Here is an 18,102-nt window from a genome sequence, read left to right as displayed (position 1 = left end):
TCGATGGCCCTTGACTCGGTCGGAGAAGCAGGGTTTATTTTTTTGGGGGGAGATTAGATTATCGGTCAAACAAACCCACGCGGCGCGTTTCGCGTGTTGGAGTCGCAGTCTGGTCTTCTAGAAAGCCGGCGCCACAAAAACTGCGCGCAATGAAGTCCCACCTTTTCCAGGGTTTCTTAGAAAAAGATTAACCAGTGTGTCTGAGTCAGTGGTATGTGCACTGATTCCACACTGTGCAGTTTAATCCCTGTGTGTGTGTAAATAACAAGAACTCATTTTCAGCCCGCTGTGTGATATGGTGTCCACCATGATTGATTTGCGTAGGGGAGGGGCTTCGGTCTGACTGCTCTCTTGGGTATCTCAATGGATATTGCCATTTGGGCAGAACTGTGTGCAGTCAAGGCATGTCTGACTGCAACTGTGATATTGCACAGTAACCCATGAGCATTCACACCTTCTCGTGATGGTGAATGGTCGCCCTTGGGATTGGGGGTGGGGTGAGGCGTGTGGCACAGCGGGCCCCGGGGGAGCTTGGGGCGAAAATGAAACCTCTGTATTGAAAATTAGCCGCAAATGAAGGTAGAACGCTGAATCTGCGGACCAGTATTGCTAGCGGACGGCCGGTCTGCCGCCTCCTGTGTTTCCATGAAACGATCAATGCCGTCTTTATGTCTCGCCTTGTATCCTGTTAATGACGGCATTAATGTTAATGATATCATCCCCCCCTCCCGATGATTAATTGGTTTCCTGTCCTGGATTGTCGAGCCGGAGCCCGTATTATCTCAAGTTTGCAAAGCAGCACAAATAAATGACTGCCGGACAAGAGGACGTCATGCTCAATCAGTTTTTGGGTAATTGAGCAATAAAGGGCTAAATAAACAGCATCGGGGGAGGGAACGTAAACTTTTATTTAGCCTTTGGCCAGAGGATAGGGCGGACATTGTCATTGTTCACTGAGGGGATAGGAGACCAGCGAGCAAACAACAAGCCCCGTCTCGGCAGGGGCTGACCGCCCCACTATGTAAACCTTCACAAACATACGACGATCAGAAACACCAACTGACGTGGACGACCCAAAGGTGGAACCGCTCTGGTTTTTCCTTTGACTGCAGTTTGCGTGAAACCAAAAGTTCCGGTCGCTCACCAAGGTTCTGCCTGGACCTTCTGGCTACTCGCCGGTTGTCCGTGCAGAACAGGCCGATCATAGATCTAGCTGCGCCCCTTCACTCGACAGCCCTGTCCCTCGGTGAACCCCGCTGCTGGTTTCCATTAGCCCCCCTCCCCGGGTGGAGCCGCTCCCAGTTCCCGCCCTGACCCCCCCGCCCACCCAGTTGGATGCTGTGAAGATCTTGAACAGAAGTGGAGCAGCGGCGTGCCGGTGAGCTCAGCGTGCCGGGGACTTTCCTCCTCGCTGCTCCACCCAGCCCTATTTGTTGGTCTTCACTCCCCCGGCCCTGTTTCATAAGAGGCTCTGCGAGAGGACAGGATACACACACACCTTGTGTGAACACACACTTGGTTGGAGGTTCTGGATGTCTGAGCTGGCAGCTGCAAAAGGAACCGGCTGTGGACGTTCTCTTCTGGATGGGACTGTGTGACCAAATTCATTCTTCGGTTATTATTCAGTTCTCCTTCTGCCTGTGGCAGAAGTTCAGACCCCATCCTGCAGATTTGGAGCCATTTCTTACTGCCGTTTAAGCCCTTCCTTGTTGATTGTGGGGGATTTGTGTGCAGGAAAGAATTCAGGATTCGGGTGTTTTTTAACGCGTGTCCAGGGAAAGAGAAGGCGGAGAAGAGCTTTTTAGGCGGTTTATGGTAATAATTGTTTGTCAGTTTCCATAGGTGTTATTGTGAGTGAGTGTTTGTGTGTGTGTGTGTGTTTGTGTGGGAGTGTGTGCGCATGCATACTCACCGTTGCAGTGTTTTCCTCGGTTAGTTGTTTGTCTAGTGAGGCCGACTGATGCCAGTGGAAGAGTTTCTTCTCTGGTGTTGTTTGTGGCACCACATTGCACCAGTGATACCGGGCAATTTCACCAACCAGAGGAAAACTCTGCGACTGACTGGAATGTCCTGGATCAGTAAATCCTGTAAATGTGGAAATTAAGCTCCAACCAGGACGCCTCCATCTCCGCATGCGCCACTTGGTGGAGGCCCGGCGGTGATGTCATCTGCCAATTTGAATGCCTGCGGCGTCAGTCACGTTTGCAGCTCTGGGGTGTCTGTGGCTCCCAGCGAAATGCTGCAGCTCTGGGCATCTTGGGAGTCGCAAACGACCATCTTTATATATAAGAAAAACTGAGAAATACCTCAAAACGTGCCTTTGGTTTACAAGGGGGCCATTTATGACAGTGGAGCAGTGGTCCACCAGCGAGTGTGAACATCTGTCCGCAGAGGAATCTCATTTTGGTCTCATGGCCTCACAGCACAACATCAGAAGCATTTGCAATAGTATCTTTAATCCTGGTAAAATGCAATCAGTCACATGGATCAAATCTACAACACATCCATGAATGATTCAGAAAAGATCTTCAGATCATCAAGACTTTACTACAGCAACTTTACCAGTACAGCAACACAATGGATACAGTTCTGGCAAAGTAACCTTTAGTTTCACAAAACGGTCAGGCAATGGAGGAGAAATGACCATGAGCTTATTTAAAGCCCCGGGAAACCCAAAGTTCTTGTAACGTTTCAGATAAATGAAGTGCTATCAAGATGGAGAAGTGAAAAATATAAAAAGAATATCAACATTTTCAATCTTTTTTCAATTTCATATTCGTTAAAGTACACCTTCTTAAAGTTGATTTGATCGGATGAAGAATGGAAGCTAATGCGTTCTGTAGTTTGTGTCCCCAGTGGTCACCTGAGAGCAGGGCGGGGCCTCCTGGGCCTAGACAGTGCAACACGACACCCGCCCTCGCTAGTTTCCATAGCGACGCTCTGTTGCCGACAGTGTTGGATTGCATCTACAGGTCGGCGGTTAGTCTGAGGCGGACCAGGTCCATGAGATGGTTGAACTTCGGTAGAAGTGAAAGGATTGTAGGACAGAATGTGCTTTGTGCACTAAGTAGAGGAGCTATGAGAAGGAAGGCTATGGAGTAACAATCACTTGTGCATTAATTCCTCCTGTCCTCTGGAGAGGGAAATAACTGGCCTCTAATGTACTTCCTGCATGATATTGGACTCTGGGGAACCTAGAGATACACAACCATTCACCCTCTCATTCACACGTCTGGACAAGGTCGGGTCTTCATGAACCTCAACTATGTGCTCGGACTGCGGGAGGAACCCGGAGAACCCTGAGGAACCCCACACAGACACAGAAAGGCCTCCTGCGGGAATCCAAGCAGGGACTCCTGCCCAGTAAATGAAGTCATAAATGAATGAATGGCCTCTTAAGCACTAAAAGCAAATTTCTTTGCAACATTTAAAGCAAACACCTTCCTGCTCGTCAGGCTTTGTGAACTGACGAGATTATTACTCGTGTAACAAGGCGGTGAGCCGTCACAGCGGCGTGACTGTGGTCTCCATATGGATGTCAGGTGGTCATAACCTTAACCATAACCTCTAACCAATGTGTTTGTTTGGGAAGGTGTTACGTGACACATGACAATCAGCTCACCTGCTAACGTCCCGACATCCTGTGTTGTTGTCATAGCAACTTGTAGCGAACGACAGTTGCCTTCACAATGGTTGTTATTGATGGGTGTGATGAAGGCCGACGCCGGCTCTCAGACCGTGAACGGCGAACTGTTGCAGGAAGGCTTTGTTACGGCAGATCCTCCTCATGAGGCCGGAGCTGGGTGAGCTCGGCATTTCTCCGCAAACTAATGAAAAGAACAGATTCTTGGAAACTGCTGACATGATTTGGGCGTCGGGCGTGTGAGAGTGTGTGTCTCATTCGTGTTCGGTGGCCTGTTGAATTGGATTTCCTGCCTCCTAAATTGGTCTGACAGCTGTAACTAAATTATTTTCCAGGATTTGTCTGAAGGCCTGCAATAGCTTGCACGTCACGTGACCCGCTCAGATGACCGGCTGCCTTCGGATCTGTGTTTTATTTTGACCAGATTGTGAGTCCGTAGCTGGCGGAGCTGTCTTCGGCCCTTTCTGTCTGCATGCCCAAATGTCCTTTGGCAAGACACCGGACCACTCAACTGTTCCTGACGGTTCGCTCAGTGTGTGAACGGGGGAAGGTGATCCAGGCTGAAGTACCTTGGAGCTGCAAGGTGATGGAGTGAGTCCAGCTGAGGATCTCATGGTTCCAGTTATCAGACACCTCTTAAGTTGGTGCCGAGCTGTGATGAGTCCTCCTTAAACTAGTTTAATTGGTTAATTCGACGCCGCCCAGGTGGGAATCCTGTCTGTACAGAACATTCAATGCGACCTGCAGGACCTTGGAGGTCGCTGTCTGTGGAGAAGCAGGAATTCAGACGGCTGTAGAAGGAAAACCAGACTTTGTGCCACTTTCATGTTTTTTTGGGGGGATGTTTTGTTCCCTATAAGATCATTCTGTTGTATTAACCTGTGTGTTTTTTAAACCTGTGTGGTTGATTTAAAATCCACCTTATTGATCTGTTCACCCCTCGAACCTGCGTCCACAATGAACGGCTGAAGACCAGGTCTGCAGGCGTACAGAATCTCCCAATCAAAAAACTCGACTGTCCTTTTTTTTTAACATCCTTATGTGCGTGCGTGTGTGTGCGTTCGTGCGTGTGTGTGTGCCAAGCAAAAATGTAAATCATATTTATGCTATCAAGTGACTGATTGTGAATACATAATGGTGTGCTTCCCGCGGGGAGCCTGTGCATGCTTACAAACGCTGCATTTGCTAATTAATGGTGCTGTGTCACGCCCAGCTGGGCTCGGACGTGACCTTCAGGCCGACCCCACGTTTTATGCTGTTCTTGAGCACGAGTCGCCTCCTTTGGTCGCCATCCGTACAACCAACTCGCACGCGTTGACTCGTTAAGTTCGGTCATAAAAGTTCCTTTTCCCTTATAAACATGTGATTATTGTCCAGCTGTGTTCCACTTCATGACAAGTTTTGCTCTTCAAAATCCCCATGGAGAAGAAAAACAAGGTCTCTGTCTGGTAAATGCGAGACTCAAACGCTTCCTGTGGCCTTCTGGGTGTTCTGAGGAATTTTGGGTCAAATCAGTTGGACGAGGACGATTACGGATCCAAATATCCTCTGGCTCTACTTCCTACAGTTTGAGGGTTTCTTCATTCCTGCTGGGTCGACACGCGAGGCCACTGGGAACTGTGACCCAAAAAGCCTGGTTCTCCTTGAGTCTTGTTGGAGAAGTCCATTGTGGCAGATTGCAGGACTAGACTCAGGTTTTCTATGAGATAGAAGACTATCTATCAGTCAGAATGAAAGGAAAGGTGGAGGAGACAGTGGTGAGATGGTCTGCAAGCAGTGACAATGACCAAAAGACAGGAGGCAGAGCTGGAAGTCGCAGGGATGAAGATATTGAGGTTGTCTTTGAGACTGACCAGGATGGATAGGATCAGGAGTGAGTCCATCAGAGGGACTGCATATGATAGATGTTTTACAGAGAAGGTCAGAAAAGCCAGACAGAGATAGTTTAGCCATGTACAGAGGAGGGACAGTGAATATATTGATAGACAGATGCTGGAATTGGGGGTCCAGAGGATGACCGAAGAGAAGGTTTATGGACATGGTGAGAGAGGATATGAAGTTAGTTGGTCTGAGAGAGGAAGATACAGGAAATAGGGTTAGATGGAGAAGGTGGATTTGCTGTGGAGACCCCTGAAGGGAAAAGCCTAAAGGACAAGAAGAAGAAGCAGCAGCAGGACTCGGCTCAGGCTGCTGTTGAAGATATATGGTCTTGGACAGTAAGACGCCGATGTTCTCAAAGTCCTTCAGTGTCCAGAGATACTATGTCTACTGCTGCAGGAAGGTAAAGAAACCAAAATTCAAAGTTGAGGTCCTTCAGATGCCATTGTCCTCCTTCACCCACTCTGTCTACATGCTTTGAGATCTCATCAATAAGCAGTGAGTCACGGGGGCTGCCATGGTGGAAAATGGTCAGTGTAGTCAAACATTGACTGTGTGGGTGCGATTGATGAGTCAGGTTTGTCGTGAAGGGGTTTCTGAAGGTGCTTTTGAAATGGAGGAGGAATCTCGGGACGCGATGACCTTTTTCTTTTGGTAATGAAACGATTAAACAACATTGTTTGTCACTTTGACAGACGTTTCAGCTTGTTCATCACATCTCATCAGGCATCAGCAGCCTTGTACCAGACAGCTGAGGCACGCACGCACAGTAATGTCCTCCCAGCAGTGGCTATCTGCTAGCCTTGAACCTCGCAAGGCCTCTTCATGGGGGCATTGAGGCAGCAGGCAGGTCTGATTTGTGGCCGGCCATCGAATGACTTATGCCTGCCTTCCCACAATGCCTTACTCTCTTGCAGTGACAGGATGGGATGGATGGATGAGGAGGAGGAAGGGCAGGGGTTGGGTTGAACTCACCTGAAACAAAGGGGCTTCTCACAGTGGCTGAGAAGAAGGAGCCCTAGCAGTGATACAGGTGGTTGTTGTTTATCTCTGTTGCCCGGCAGGAAGTCCAGCTGTGATTACCTCCGAGTGTGGTTTTGTAGGGTCTGTCTGGGGTATCAGTCACACGAGGACCAGGGCTGGAGCTGAAATCCATTATAGATGATGATGGTATTGATCAATACGCTGATATCCTTTCAGTTTATGTAGAATCTGTATGGCCTGTGTGTGAGAGGGTGAATGGCTGCATGTCTCTGTGTCCTTGTGATTGGTTGGTCTGAGCCCTGCATCTCATCCAATCACAGCTGGGATAGACTCACGCACCTTGCCACCTTGAGTACAAGATAAGCTGTGTAGAATTTGAATGAATGAGTGTTAAAGATGTTAAACAAGTCACAGGGAGATTGTGCGATTAGATGTTGGCCATCTTTAAATACATGTCCAATATTACATTTCCGAAACTTAAGTGAGTCGCAAAGTGTAAATAAATGTCAGGATGAAACTTGTGTCTGCAAACAGACAGAATGAGCTGGAAACATCGCCCGCAGCCATGTTCTGACGTGACCAATGAGTCCCTGTGGCTGGAGTAGAGTTTGAAAAAAATCTGCACACCAAAAATGCGCCAAAAACAAAGATGATTTATTTTACATCGAACCCAAAAAACTTATTTTCACATTCACGTTTCATCCCATCTCTGGTAAGCATCTGAGGAAGAGCCTATGTTTGCTCGAAACATCATTCGAGAATGATTTTGTTTTTTTCTTTCTTTAATTATCTTTCTGTTCGGAGTGTTTTTGGTGTGCGGATGTTTTTTTCAAACTCGGTCAACTTTTTTTTTCTTTTTTGATTTCGCACTCATCCCTAACTGGGTAGCGGTTGTGCATGTGTTTTTTCTTCTTTTTCAACTCTGTGGCCAGAGTCTTTCCATCCTGATACCGAAGTGTCCTCGGGCAAGACACCCCTGCTGGTCCTGTGTGTGTGTGCGTACACAAACTCCTCATGTTTCCTCCTGTGACCTGCACCTCCCTCTCAGGACGTGCACGAGTGGGAGGATTGTTTCCAGGAACCACATCACATTTGATTATTTCTTTTCCTTCCTCCTCCTCTTTTGTTCTCTAAACGCCACTTCTTCTTCTTCTTCACCCTCCGTCTGCTTTAATCATTCCCCCCATCACCTTGGGATGCGGCCGCCATCTTGGCCCCCGTCACTCTGAGCCTCACATCTACTAGTATGAGAAAGCCGTTGTCCTGCTTGTTGGGACGGGAGTCTTTCTCCACATCCCTCTCCTGTCCCGGGGCTTTTCGGTGCGTCTGATGTTTTCAGATGTCTCTGCTGGGATCCAACGTGGAATGAGAGCCCTCCGCTCCCCCACGTCTGAGGCCAAGAGCCCAGTCCGGCCCACCTTAGACCCAGGCTTATGGTGGAATCCCCTATGTTACTGCAGGTGGGGCTGCAACAATATTGACTCAGGAACCCGGTTCATTTTAGGAGGTGTGTGTGTGTGTGTGTGTGTGTGTATGTGTGTATGTGTGTGTGTGTGTGTTTGAGGAGAATAAGATGACGCACAGCAGCTGGAATCTATTCTGGTTTTCAAACAGCCATCACCCAGAAAGCCCCTCTCCCCCGCTCCCTCTCCTCCCCTTTACTTTAAATCCATCTCCTTTAATGCCAAAGAAAATTCAAATTCAAGAACTCGGCGTCTCCATGGAAACTAGGGTTTAACCTTTTTCTTTTATTTATTTTTTTTCAGGTTTGCCGGTTTGGGTTTTAATGAAGCACAGAAGCGTTAAGTGCAGGAGATATGTGGGTAGTCTTTGAAACTTTTTTTTTGAGATTGTAACTTTATTGAAGCAACTGAGCGCTAGAAGCAGACCTCAGAATTATTAGAATTCTTATTGTTGTTGTTGTTATTAGGAGGCTCTTATTTCCTCAAGGTCATTTCACAGTTACTTGTGGAAGTTGAAGTTTCAAGGAAGTCGGCGTATGGACAAATCACGAAGCTGTATAGCACGCTACATGGCTTAGGACGCTAAGACTGCCTCATGGTCGCCCCTGTCGGGGCCGTGAACCTGTTGCGTTGATGCCGTGGCATATGTGGACGTCCTTGTTCTCCCAAGTTCCGTTGAGCGATGAGGTGATGTTTGGTTTCCACACGTAGCCGGTTTCAACGAGCCCAAAAAGCACGGAGAGGAACGTGGTCCAGACGTGTGAGACCGATTGCTGTTTTTCAAACCGTGGCGATGGTCGGAGAGAATTTTGTGTCCAGAAACAGCTGGCCTACGCCGACGTTCCTGAAGCATCTCCTGAGGTTCGCTGCTGACATCCCTGATGTTTTTTACACATGGGGACCCGGGGTGTCAGCAGGACAGCCAGGTACGGGAGGCATGGAGAAGATGCAGCTGGATGAACTAAAGCCAAAAACATTGATGTCGAATCTTCCTGGTCATCAGTAGAAATATCCCCCTGCTGGGTGCTTACTGAACCACTTTTGAAGAAGGTTAGAAGGACTTCATTCAGTTGGATTAGAAAGCGATCCCAAACTTAACGGTAGGTTAGAAATGAATGTTTTTTAACATTTGAACTCAAAGGCTCGCAACATGTCTTGGATAAATTCGATACGATGTGACTGATGGTTACAGGAGCCACATCGATAGATACCTTATTGATCCGGGGGGAATCCTGGGATCCAGTAGCATAAGGCAAAGCTGTGCACAAAATTTAGCTAGAATTGAGGAAATAAATTTACAAATGTCAAAAAGATAGCCCAAGACGTATGAATATAATGTATGGGATGAAATGTAAACATGGTAAAGAGTTAATGTTTATTTTAGAGCACAGAAGAATATCTAGTGCAACAGTTGGAAGAGTGTGAGGAGTTACTTCAGGGCAGATGAATACCTGGAAACTTAAAAGTTGTGTGTGCGCGTGTATGTGTGTATGTGTGTAGTCATGGACCAGCAGGTTTTGTGCTCAGCTTCAGCTCAGCAGATGATTTACATGCTGGGAAATGTGTCTGGTTAGTTTCCCGAACACCTGATAATCCTCCACCGTCTTACACACACACACACACACACACACACACACAGAGTGCATGCATGTGGGATGATGTAGGATGTGTTGGAAATAGGCTTTCTCCTGTGGGGAAGGAGACAGTGGGTGTGAGAGTGGCCGAAGGATGGTCTGAGGATGGTGTCTGATGGTGCTGGAGCTGGTGACCTCTTGCTTTCTGTATTCCAAATAAAACAAATAGTTGGTCTTTAAATGAGGGAGGGACCTTCCCGGGTCAGCTGAGGAGCACGTGACGAGGTTGCAACGGCGAGGGTTGATAAAAGTGAATCCAGCTGCTAAAAGAAAAGGCACACAGATGAAATCCAAACGGCTCATGGGAAGGGATCTGAAAAGTTCAAGTCCAACTTCTGAGCGGAGTCTGACTTCACCGTCCAGGCACACAGCGTGCAGCTGTAGCGCGCTCTTCCTCCTTCACGCTGGACAGAGGCGGATGGATTTACATCTAGTGATGTAAATCCAATGACTGACGTGGTTTAGTGTGGTTGTCTCCTCCCAGGCGTGCTTCGTCTGGCTGTTCAGATGTTTGAATCAGCCGGGACTTGAGCGCTTCCTCACCGTCTGCTCACACGAATCCCTCGTCTGGCCTCCGTCTCTGCAGAGTCCGCCTCGCCTCCAGGCACGAGATGCTTTTCCACGCCGTTCGGGAATCGGATGCGAGGCCAACTACGTGTACGCTGTTGCCGTGGCAACGCTTCTCCCTCCTAGGTTTTTGTCTTCGTCTTTTGCATCCACTCGTTAAGACTTTGGTGCCAGCAGCCCTGCAGAGGGGATCCTCCAGGCTCGCTGCTCAGAGGCAGCTGGTTAGCGGTCCCTTGCTTTCTCAGGGAAGCGCACACACACACACACACACACACACACACACACACACATACCCACTGACAGCAGAGAGACAAGCACCAGGTGGGAGCTGCCATTTCTGGCCTCCCCTCTCATAGGGGTGCATATGTGACCTTTGACCCGTCAGTGTCAGCCGCTCGGACGCCGGGGCTCGTCCCTCTGTCGTCTCACCTTGTCGACACCTCAGCGAGGAGAGTTACTCGGGCGAGGGTTTACGGATGGCATTCCTGAGCCGGGCTGCTAGAGCACTGTGCAGTGCAGAGGTGTGTGTGTGTATGTGTGTGTGTGTCAGGGAGTGGTAGGTCGTAGATGAAAGGGGCTCAGAGTGTGGGAAGCGTCTCCTCAGGATGACAAACCCCCGTGGGATCGGTTTAATTTAGCCGAGTTGCTCAGACGTTAAAGCCCTGTCCACTGTTACATAACGAATGACTTGGAGATGCATCGGAGGAGGAGAAGTCCACGGAAGCCTGGAGATCAGGAGATTCCATCGGCCAAGGGGTCGGGAATGTGAACATTCTCACAAACAGGAAATTAAATTTGAACAATGACCGTAATTTCTGCTCTGTTGTCATTTCATTTTTGAAGTAACACAGGTAGTTGTAGTATAGTTTCAGAAAAAAACATGAAATTTAGTTTATTTGTGAGGAATCGCCTCAAAAATGTAGAAAATGTTTCCTAAAAATAGTAATACATTACCTGGAGGAAACACTATTACACCAAACGCCGCACCCACTAAAAATAAACAAATAAATCTGTGTGTACATATATAGGCTGCTCTTGTCTAGAAGCCGCAGGCATCCATGTTGTAACATCAGATATTTACACACATTTTTTGGATTTTTAATTTAATACATTTCGGTAACATCCACAAGTATGTACTGGAAATGCTTTTTTTCCTAACAGTGCGTGTAACACGGCTGATAAAAAAAAAAAAAAAAAAGATGAATAATAAATAACACAAGGAGAAGTCCAACCATCCATTTTCTTTCCCCGCTTTGTCCTACTCCAGCTGGTATCTTGGTCTTCCTCCTGATCACTAAAACCATTAAAGTCCTCTTCTATGGTGTCGGAATTGAACAGCCTCAAAATTCACCGTCAAATCATCGTCCCGATGTGACTGGGCTAAATGTTTTGCCGCTGAGAAGCTCCTTAGCCCCAAAAATCCATAAATTAGCTGCTCTGTTTTTTAAGCCGCAGTGTTCAAAGCGTGGGAAAAAAAAGTAGCGGCTTATAGTCCGGAAATGATGGTAGTACTTACTTTCACCCATATCTTTTTCTCTAGTATATAGTGCTGCACAACACAATCAGCATGCGGAACAAAACAAAGCACGCACGCACGCACGCACGCACGCACGCACGCACGCACGCACGCACGCACGCACGCACGCACGCACGCACGCACGCACGCACGCACCCCTGCAGTCCTTCAGCCTCTTCTGGTGAAGGACAGAACTGCAGCTTGCAGGTCGATCATTTACAGAGTGGAACTGGAGGAGAGCTTGGGGTCACACACACACACACACACACACACACACACACAAATACAGACACTCACACACACTCAGTCACCTCCCTCCTCTCCTTCAGGTTTTATCTATCCGATAAGAGCCGTATCTCCTCTGTCGGCCTACTTTGAATGTGCGCGTCATAAATAGTCCAGACCTGCAGGTTTCACTGCAGGTTTCACTCACACATTCCTTGTGTGCGTTTGTGTGTGTGTGCGTGTGTGTGTGTGTGCGCGCACCCCCCCGGCTGATGCCTCCTCCTGGCACGGCCTTGCAGAGAGGATTAGACGCACACAGGCCCTCAGTCCTACATACATAATATAAAGTAATTACAAGGCATTAGGCAATTGGCAGAAATTAAAAGTAGATGCGTGACACGCCGGCGGCAGTGCTACATCAGCTGCTCCCTTTGCACTGTCGCTTGGACTGGGTGACAGGAGCAGGGTGTATTTGGGGCTCTTATTTTGATGACATTTGTGCTTCCTGTCAGTGGAACACAGGAAAAAAAAATGAAACTGCGGGGGGATTACTGGAGCGAAAGCTGCAGGAGGGATGAACCCAACAGTTTGTTCTCGCTTCATTTCCTCCCAAACGCTCAGCGGTTTTTGGACATTTATTTTTACAAGGTGAATGATTTCGAAGTGCGTCAGGTGTGTGAGTGCAGAGGAAAGCAGTTCTGGGCACAGTCAGACTGCAACAGTGATTTAAAGAACCGTTTAGCACTCTACGATGGGATTTATCCGTTTTCTGGCGGTCCGAAGTTATGAGGAAATTATATTTCGGTGTTCTGAAGGCCGAAGCGGTACACAACACGACACACGGGTCAAACTGCTTGGACCAGAGAGGGGGCGGGGCTTCTATTCTGTGAAAAGGCTCCCAGGAAGTCTTCCCTGTAGTCCTTCTCGCCGGTGAAGCAAGAACGCCGGGGACAGTGGGTCTTCAATGTGCAGGTCTGCTAGACCTTCCATTGAAACTCCACTGGATGTGCTTTATTCAGTCAGCATAGTTAAACGTGTGGCCTCCTGTATTGATGTACCGGGAGATCAGCTTTTTTATCACCTCGATGGACGAAAATGGAGACTCCCACCTCCACAGACTTCCTCTATCATTCGTCTGTGACGCCACTTCTCCTGCTCAGGGTTCTCCAGGGCGGGAGGCGGGGCTTAACCTGGAGACGCCTACCTGCCAATCACAGAGTCCACGCACCTCCAGACAGTCCTCGGAAAACCCTCTGTGGGAGGAACTCGGAGAATATGCGTGCTCGGAAAGGCCTAGGATGGCCTCGGGCAGGCTGGCACCTGGCCGCAGGGTCTGGGAGAACCGGGACCCCTCAGCTGGTGGAGCCTGATGATCTGCTCTGAGGTGTGGACTTCACTGGAAAATGTCCAAGTGAAACTCTGGACTCGTGCCAGCGCTCAGGGGAGTGTGTGCGTGTGATTGTGACCTTTGACCCGGAGCCGGGCGAGGTGTGTGGGAGTGCGCCGCGTCCTGAAACTATGCAGGGAAGGGCCGATCCGTTTCCTGTTAGGTTTCACTCGAGCCGTTCCAGCGGCCGAGCGGGGCGACTGCGACCGCTGCGGCGTCTATTATCCGCCTCCAACTGCGAGCCGGTCTTTGTTTGAGCCCGAGTGGACGAGTGTCTCCACAGTAACAGTTACCAATGGTTACGCGGGCTTGAAAACGGCAACCCTCGATGACCCACATTCCAGCAGTAAATCACACATGTATACACACACACACACACTCTCACACACACATGCACATTCCTGACTCCACCCTTTTTCGACTATCAAAACTGGGCTCAGCTGTGTCAAAGCGGAGCAGGACATGAAGAAGAACGGCTTCTCCTGCTTTTAAAAAGGTTTTAAAACGTCGCCGCTGGGCTCCTGTAGCGGGATCCGTCTATTCAATGTCAATCTCTCTGTTGTTGTTATTGTTGTTGTTGTTGTTGCTTTGAAGGGTTTCAGTGTTAGTTCACCTTTAAACGGGATGAATGTTAAAATCTGTTTACCCCTCGAAATGCAGTCAAACCTTTTGCTTTGAATCAGGACACACACACACACACACACACACACACACACACACACACATGCGCAGTGCAGCGCTGAGCCTGTTATCTGTTGCCTCAGGAAGCAGTATGTTTAGGATCCTGAGGTCCAAAGCTTTTCTGCTGGAGTTTTCCGAGGTCTGGACTGAGATCTGGACGTAAGATTATTACAGATATCTGTTTTATATTCTACTGCTTTAAAGGTCTGGAGGACATTGACTGGCAGGCATTTTAATTACAAGCTTTTAAGTGTCCACTAAAAGAAGTGAAAGAATGAAATCCCTGAAGGAAATGTACTCTAAATAATGTAATTATTAATTCATTCATTTGCTCATGATACAGCTTTTCCAGCACTCAGGGCGGCGGTGAGGCTGGAGCCTATCACGGCTGTGATTGGTTGGGAGGAGGGGCTCCTTGGACCAATCACAGGGCAGCTTATGGGGACACACATCCCATTCATCCTTTCATTCATCAATCATAGACACACAACTATTCACCCTTTAGGGCACAAGTTTCAAACTCAAGGCCTGCAGGCTAAATGTGGCCTGTGAGAACATCTTAAAAGGTCTGATTGTCTTCAAATAAATAAGTCAAACGTTTGCATTGATCATGAACTACATTTCCCACAATTCATGCTGATCATGTAACCTGCCAAGTGGCGGCATCCCGGTATTAGATTTGGAGTATCCACGTCAATGTTATTTTCAACAAGGGGAATTCAGAAATACAAATGATCCCTAAATGTTCAGGAAGAGAAAAGTTGATGCAGATGGGAGGTTTTTGTCAAGACAGATGGGAAGGCATATGTAACATTTGGATTTGAATGTGTCATAAATTCAGAGTTATTTAACATTAAGGAGAAGTTACATTTATTGTGCATTGCACTTAGTTACATTTAGACTGTTATCATTACATGTGTCCCTTTGAGGGCAACCATTATGCTGATGCGGCCCTCGGTGGAAATTAGTTTGACTCTGGTCTCCTGTGACCTGAGAGTGAAGAAATTCTGGTTCCACGTCTCCAACGGCCCTCTGATGCACGGACGTAAGAAACACGAGCAGAGATCAGAGTTAACCCTGCTGCGTGTGTGTGTGTGTGTGTGTGTGTGCGTATGCATTCGTGTGTGCATGCATGCAGGTAGGGTGAAACCCGAGGCCCTGAGTTGCTGTGTCAGCGCTCTCTGACTTCTCGTCCAATCAAAGCGCAGCAGCAAGTGAACACTTAGCTTTTTTGTTTTCCCCAAAGTTGCAGCCCCCCCGCATACGGACGTTCCACTTCTGGTTCCGGTGTGGGAAATGCCATGGAGGGGGGTTGGGGTGGGGGCAAAGAATGTGGGATCTGCACCGGCGTGCACGCCGCTTCCTCCCTGTTGGCGGTGGCCGGGTTAAAGGGGCGGAAACTCAAGTTTGATTCTTACCAACCTCAGTCCACGGTCTCTAAGCATGAAACATGCTCACCAGATGGAAGGAGGTGCCTAAAAAGGGCAGAGCCAGATCCTGTGCAGGCAGCCACAGGGTACCTGGGGGCCACCTGACCCTCCTCGTGGTCCTTTTGGAGAAAACACATTTGTCTCCATCAGGGGTAATGTGGAATTTCAACATGTCTCCAATGGCTGGTGCTCCATGATGTGTTTCCATGTGTAACCAGTCAGAGAACCCGTTCAAAACCTGCTTGAGCACGTTGGAACGGGTGGAGGAGAGCATCAGCTGGGATGAAGGGAACGGTGGAGGCAATGGGCATAGAAACCACTTTGGAGATGCTAAGAAGACAGCAGACAGACATGAAGATGTGGAGATTCCTCTTTGGGAGGATGGAGAACATCGTAGGGACAGCACGTAGTAGATGTTCTGAAGATACAGTCAGGATGAGATGGTTTGGAAGTGGACAGAGGAGAGGTTAATGGATGGAGGGGTGGAGGACAGGTAGATGGTATGAGAAGAGAGGGTTAGATGGAGGCAGGTGATTGGCTGTGGAGAAGTTTGTTAGCATTTAAAGTCTCCCTGCCTTTGAAGATCTGGCTTGTGTTGACTGTGTGTCTGCGCGTGCACGTGCAATCTCCTTATCTAGATCTACCTGCTGACACACACACACACACACACACAAAATACACTGTGTCACTGTTTGGATGCCGTGAAGGTGACAAACATACACACCACTCACACGCATACACACCTACCCCCCACCCCCTAAAATACATGCAGCTTTTGTCCTAACAGTGCTGAAGTAGCTCTAAGACCTGGCACATGTTGACATTGACGCTCTGTCACATGCACTGCTCACACACACACACACATCCTGCCGTCACACTCCATTTGCTCCGGCTCTCCCATGACTGTCGGGTGGAGGACATGGATGACCATGAGAGGCTCCCAGGTGTCCTGCATTGTTCTAACATCTAATTAATTTCCACCTCCTGTCGGTCCTGAAGGTGTGATAGAAGGTCCCGAATGCTTAGATGTTTGCTGCCTTTTTTTCCCCCCTCATGTCTCAAACCCGACGTCCCTCTGTGTTTCTTCCCAGGATCTGGAATTCCATGGCGTGATGCGGTTCTATTTCCAGGACCGGGTGGCCGGTAACTTCGCCACCAAGTGCATCAGGGTGTCTAGCACAGCCACCACGCAGGACGTCATTGAGACGCTGGCTGAGAAGTTCAGACCCGACATGAGGATGCTCTCCTCCCCCAAGTACTCGCTGTACGAGGTCCACGTCAGCGGAGGTGGGTTCCACCGACTGAGCGGGATCCAGGCCTTGGAGGTGGCTGTACTGTGTCCTCAACTCTGTGTGTGTGTGTGCCCCTTTTAGAAGAGCGCCAGCTGGACCTGGACGAGAAGCCGCTGGTTGTTCAGCTGAACTGGAACAAGGACGATCGTGAAGGACGCTTCGTCCTGAAGAACGAGAACGACGTCCTGCCCAAGGTCAGCCCTCACCCGCTCATCCACCACCGCTAAGGTGGAAACCATGCACCTTCAGCTGATCCATCAGGGCTCACTGAGGCAGCGGATGTGGTGAGAAGAACCAGGGGTCTTCTGGAGCAGATCTGAGACACATGTTAAGGTTTTAATAACTTCATTAAGGGGAATGAAATACTGAAGAGTTTATACATAAATGGAGCGACGGTTAGAACCTTCTCACAGCCAGAAGGTCCCTGCTTGGATTCCCACAGGAGGCCTTCCTGTGTGGAGACACCCTACTCGATGTTTTTACAACAATCCAAACACATTAGGAGGGTCAGTGGAGACCCTACATTGTCCAGATGTATGAGTGAGAGCGTGAATGGTTGTGTGTCTCTATACGCTGCCCTGTGATTGGTCCAGAATGAATCCCGCCTCCCTCCAACGACAGCTGGAATAGGCAGCTGCCCACCATGACCCTGCGTGCAGGACCAGTGGTATAAATGAATGAAGAAGTTCATACCAGTGACACACTTAGCAGCTGAATATAAACAGGAGGTGCACCTGGTGATGGAACCAGGTAGATGTTCAACCTCCAGCGAATGGAGAAGCTGAAAGGTCTTCATCTTGTCACTTTTTGTCTCCCTTTTGAAGAAGAGTCAGAGTAATGGGCCAGAGAAGGAGAAGGACGGTGTGATCCAGAACTTCAAGAGGACGCTCTCCAAGAAGGAGAAGAAGAAGGAGAAGAAGCGGGAGAAAGAGTTCCCGCAGGTCTCTGACGGAGATGATCAGACCCTCGGCCGGGAGGACGGGTAATCCCCTCGAACCCTCGCCGTCGGGGTCTGGGTATCGGTCCGCCAGGGCTGAGGTCTTTGTGCCCCGCAGGGAAAACAGCCGCCTGGCCGCGGAGGTCTACAAGGACATGCCCGAGACTAGCTTCACCAGGACCATCTCCAATCCCGAGGTGGTGATGAAGAGGCGGCGCCAGCAGAAACTGGAGAAACGCATGCAGGAGTTCAGACTCCGTCCAGACTCAGGTACCGAGCGCCAGTTTATCTGTTTTATGAAAATAATCCCCGTCCTCCAGATGGAAAATCCTGCAGGTGATTAGAATTTGATTGACAGGATAGCAGCAACCGGGGGGAGGGGCTTGGAGGGGTGACGGCGCCACAGAACAACTGTATATATATTCATGTCATGCCTCTGAATACAAAAGGAGCTGTGTGCATCTG

The 18,102-nt window shown here is 48.9% G+C and overlaps 1 protein-coding gene across 1 annotated transcript in view; it reads left to right on the top strand.

Annotated features, from left to right (window-relative positions):
• LOC147223089 (afadin-like) overlaps window positions 1-18,102 on the top strand; it is an 81,779-nt gene that overhangs the window by 12,841 nt on the left and 50,836 nt on the right. Inside the window, 4 exon segments of the mRNA XM_086166746.1 lie at window positions 16,500-16,695; window positions 16,782-16,894; window positions 17,525-17,682; window positions 17,756-17,907. Coding sequence (XP_086022872.1) covers window positions 16,500-16,695; window positions 16,782-16,894; window positions 17,525-17,682; window positions 17,756-17,907 — 619 coding nt within the window.

Source organism: Fistularia commersonii, chromosome 20, assembly GCF_037954325.1.
Source record: "Fistularia commersonii isolate RoL2024-O1a breed Wild chromosome 20, RoL_Fcom_v1.0, whole genome shotgun sequence".
In the NCBI taxonomy this organism is placed as follows: domain Eukaryota; kingdom Metazoa; phylum Chordata; class Actinopteri; order Syngnathiformes; family Fistulariidae; genus Fistularia; species Fistularia commersonii.
This window is presented reverse-complemented; position numbering and strand designations above follow the sequence as displayed.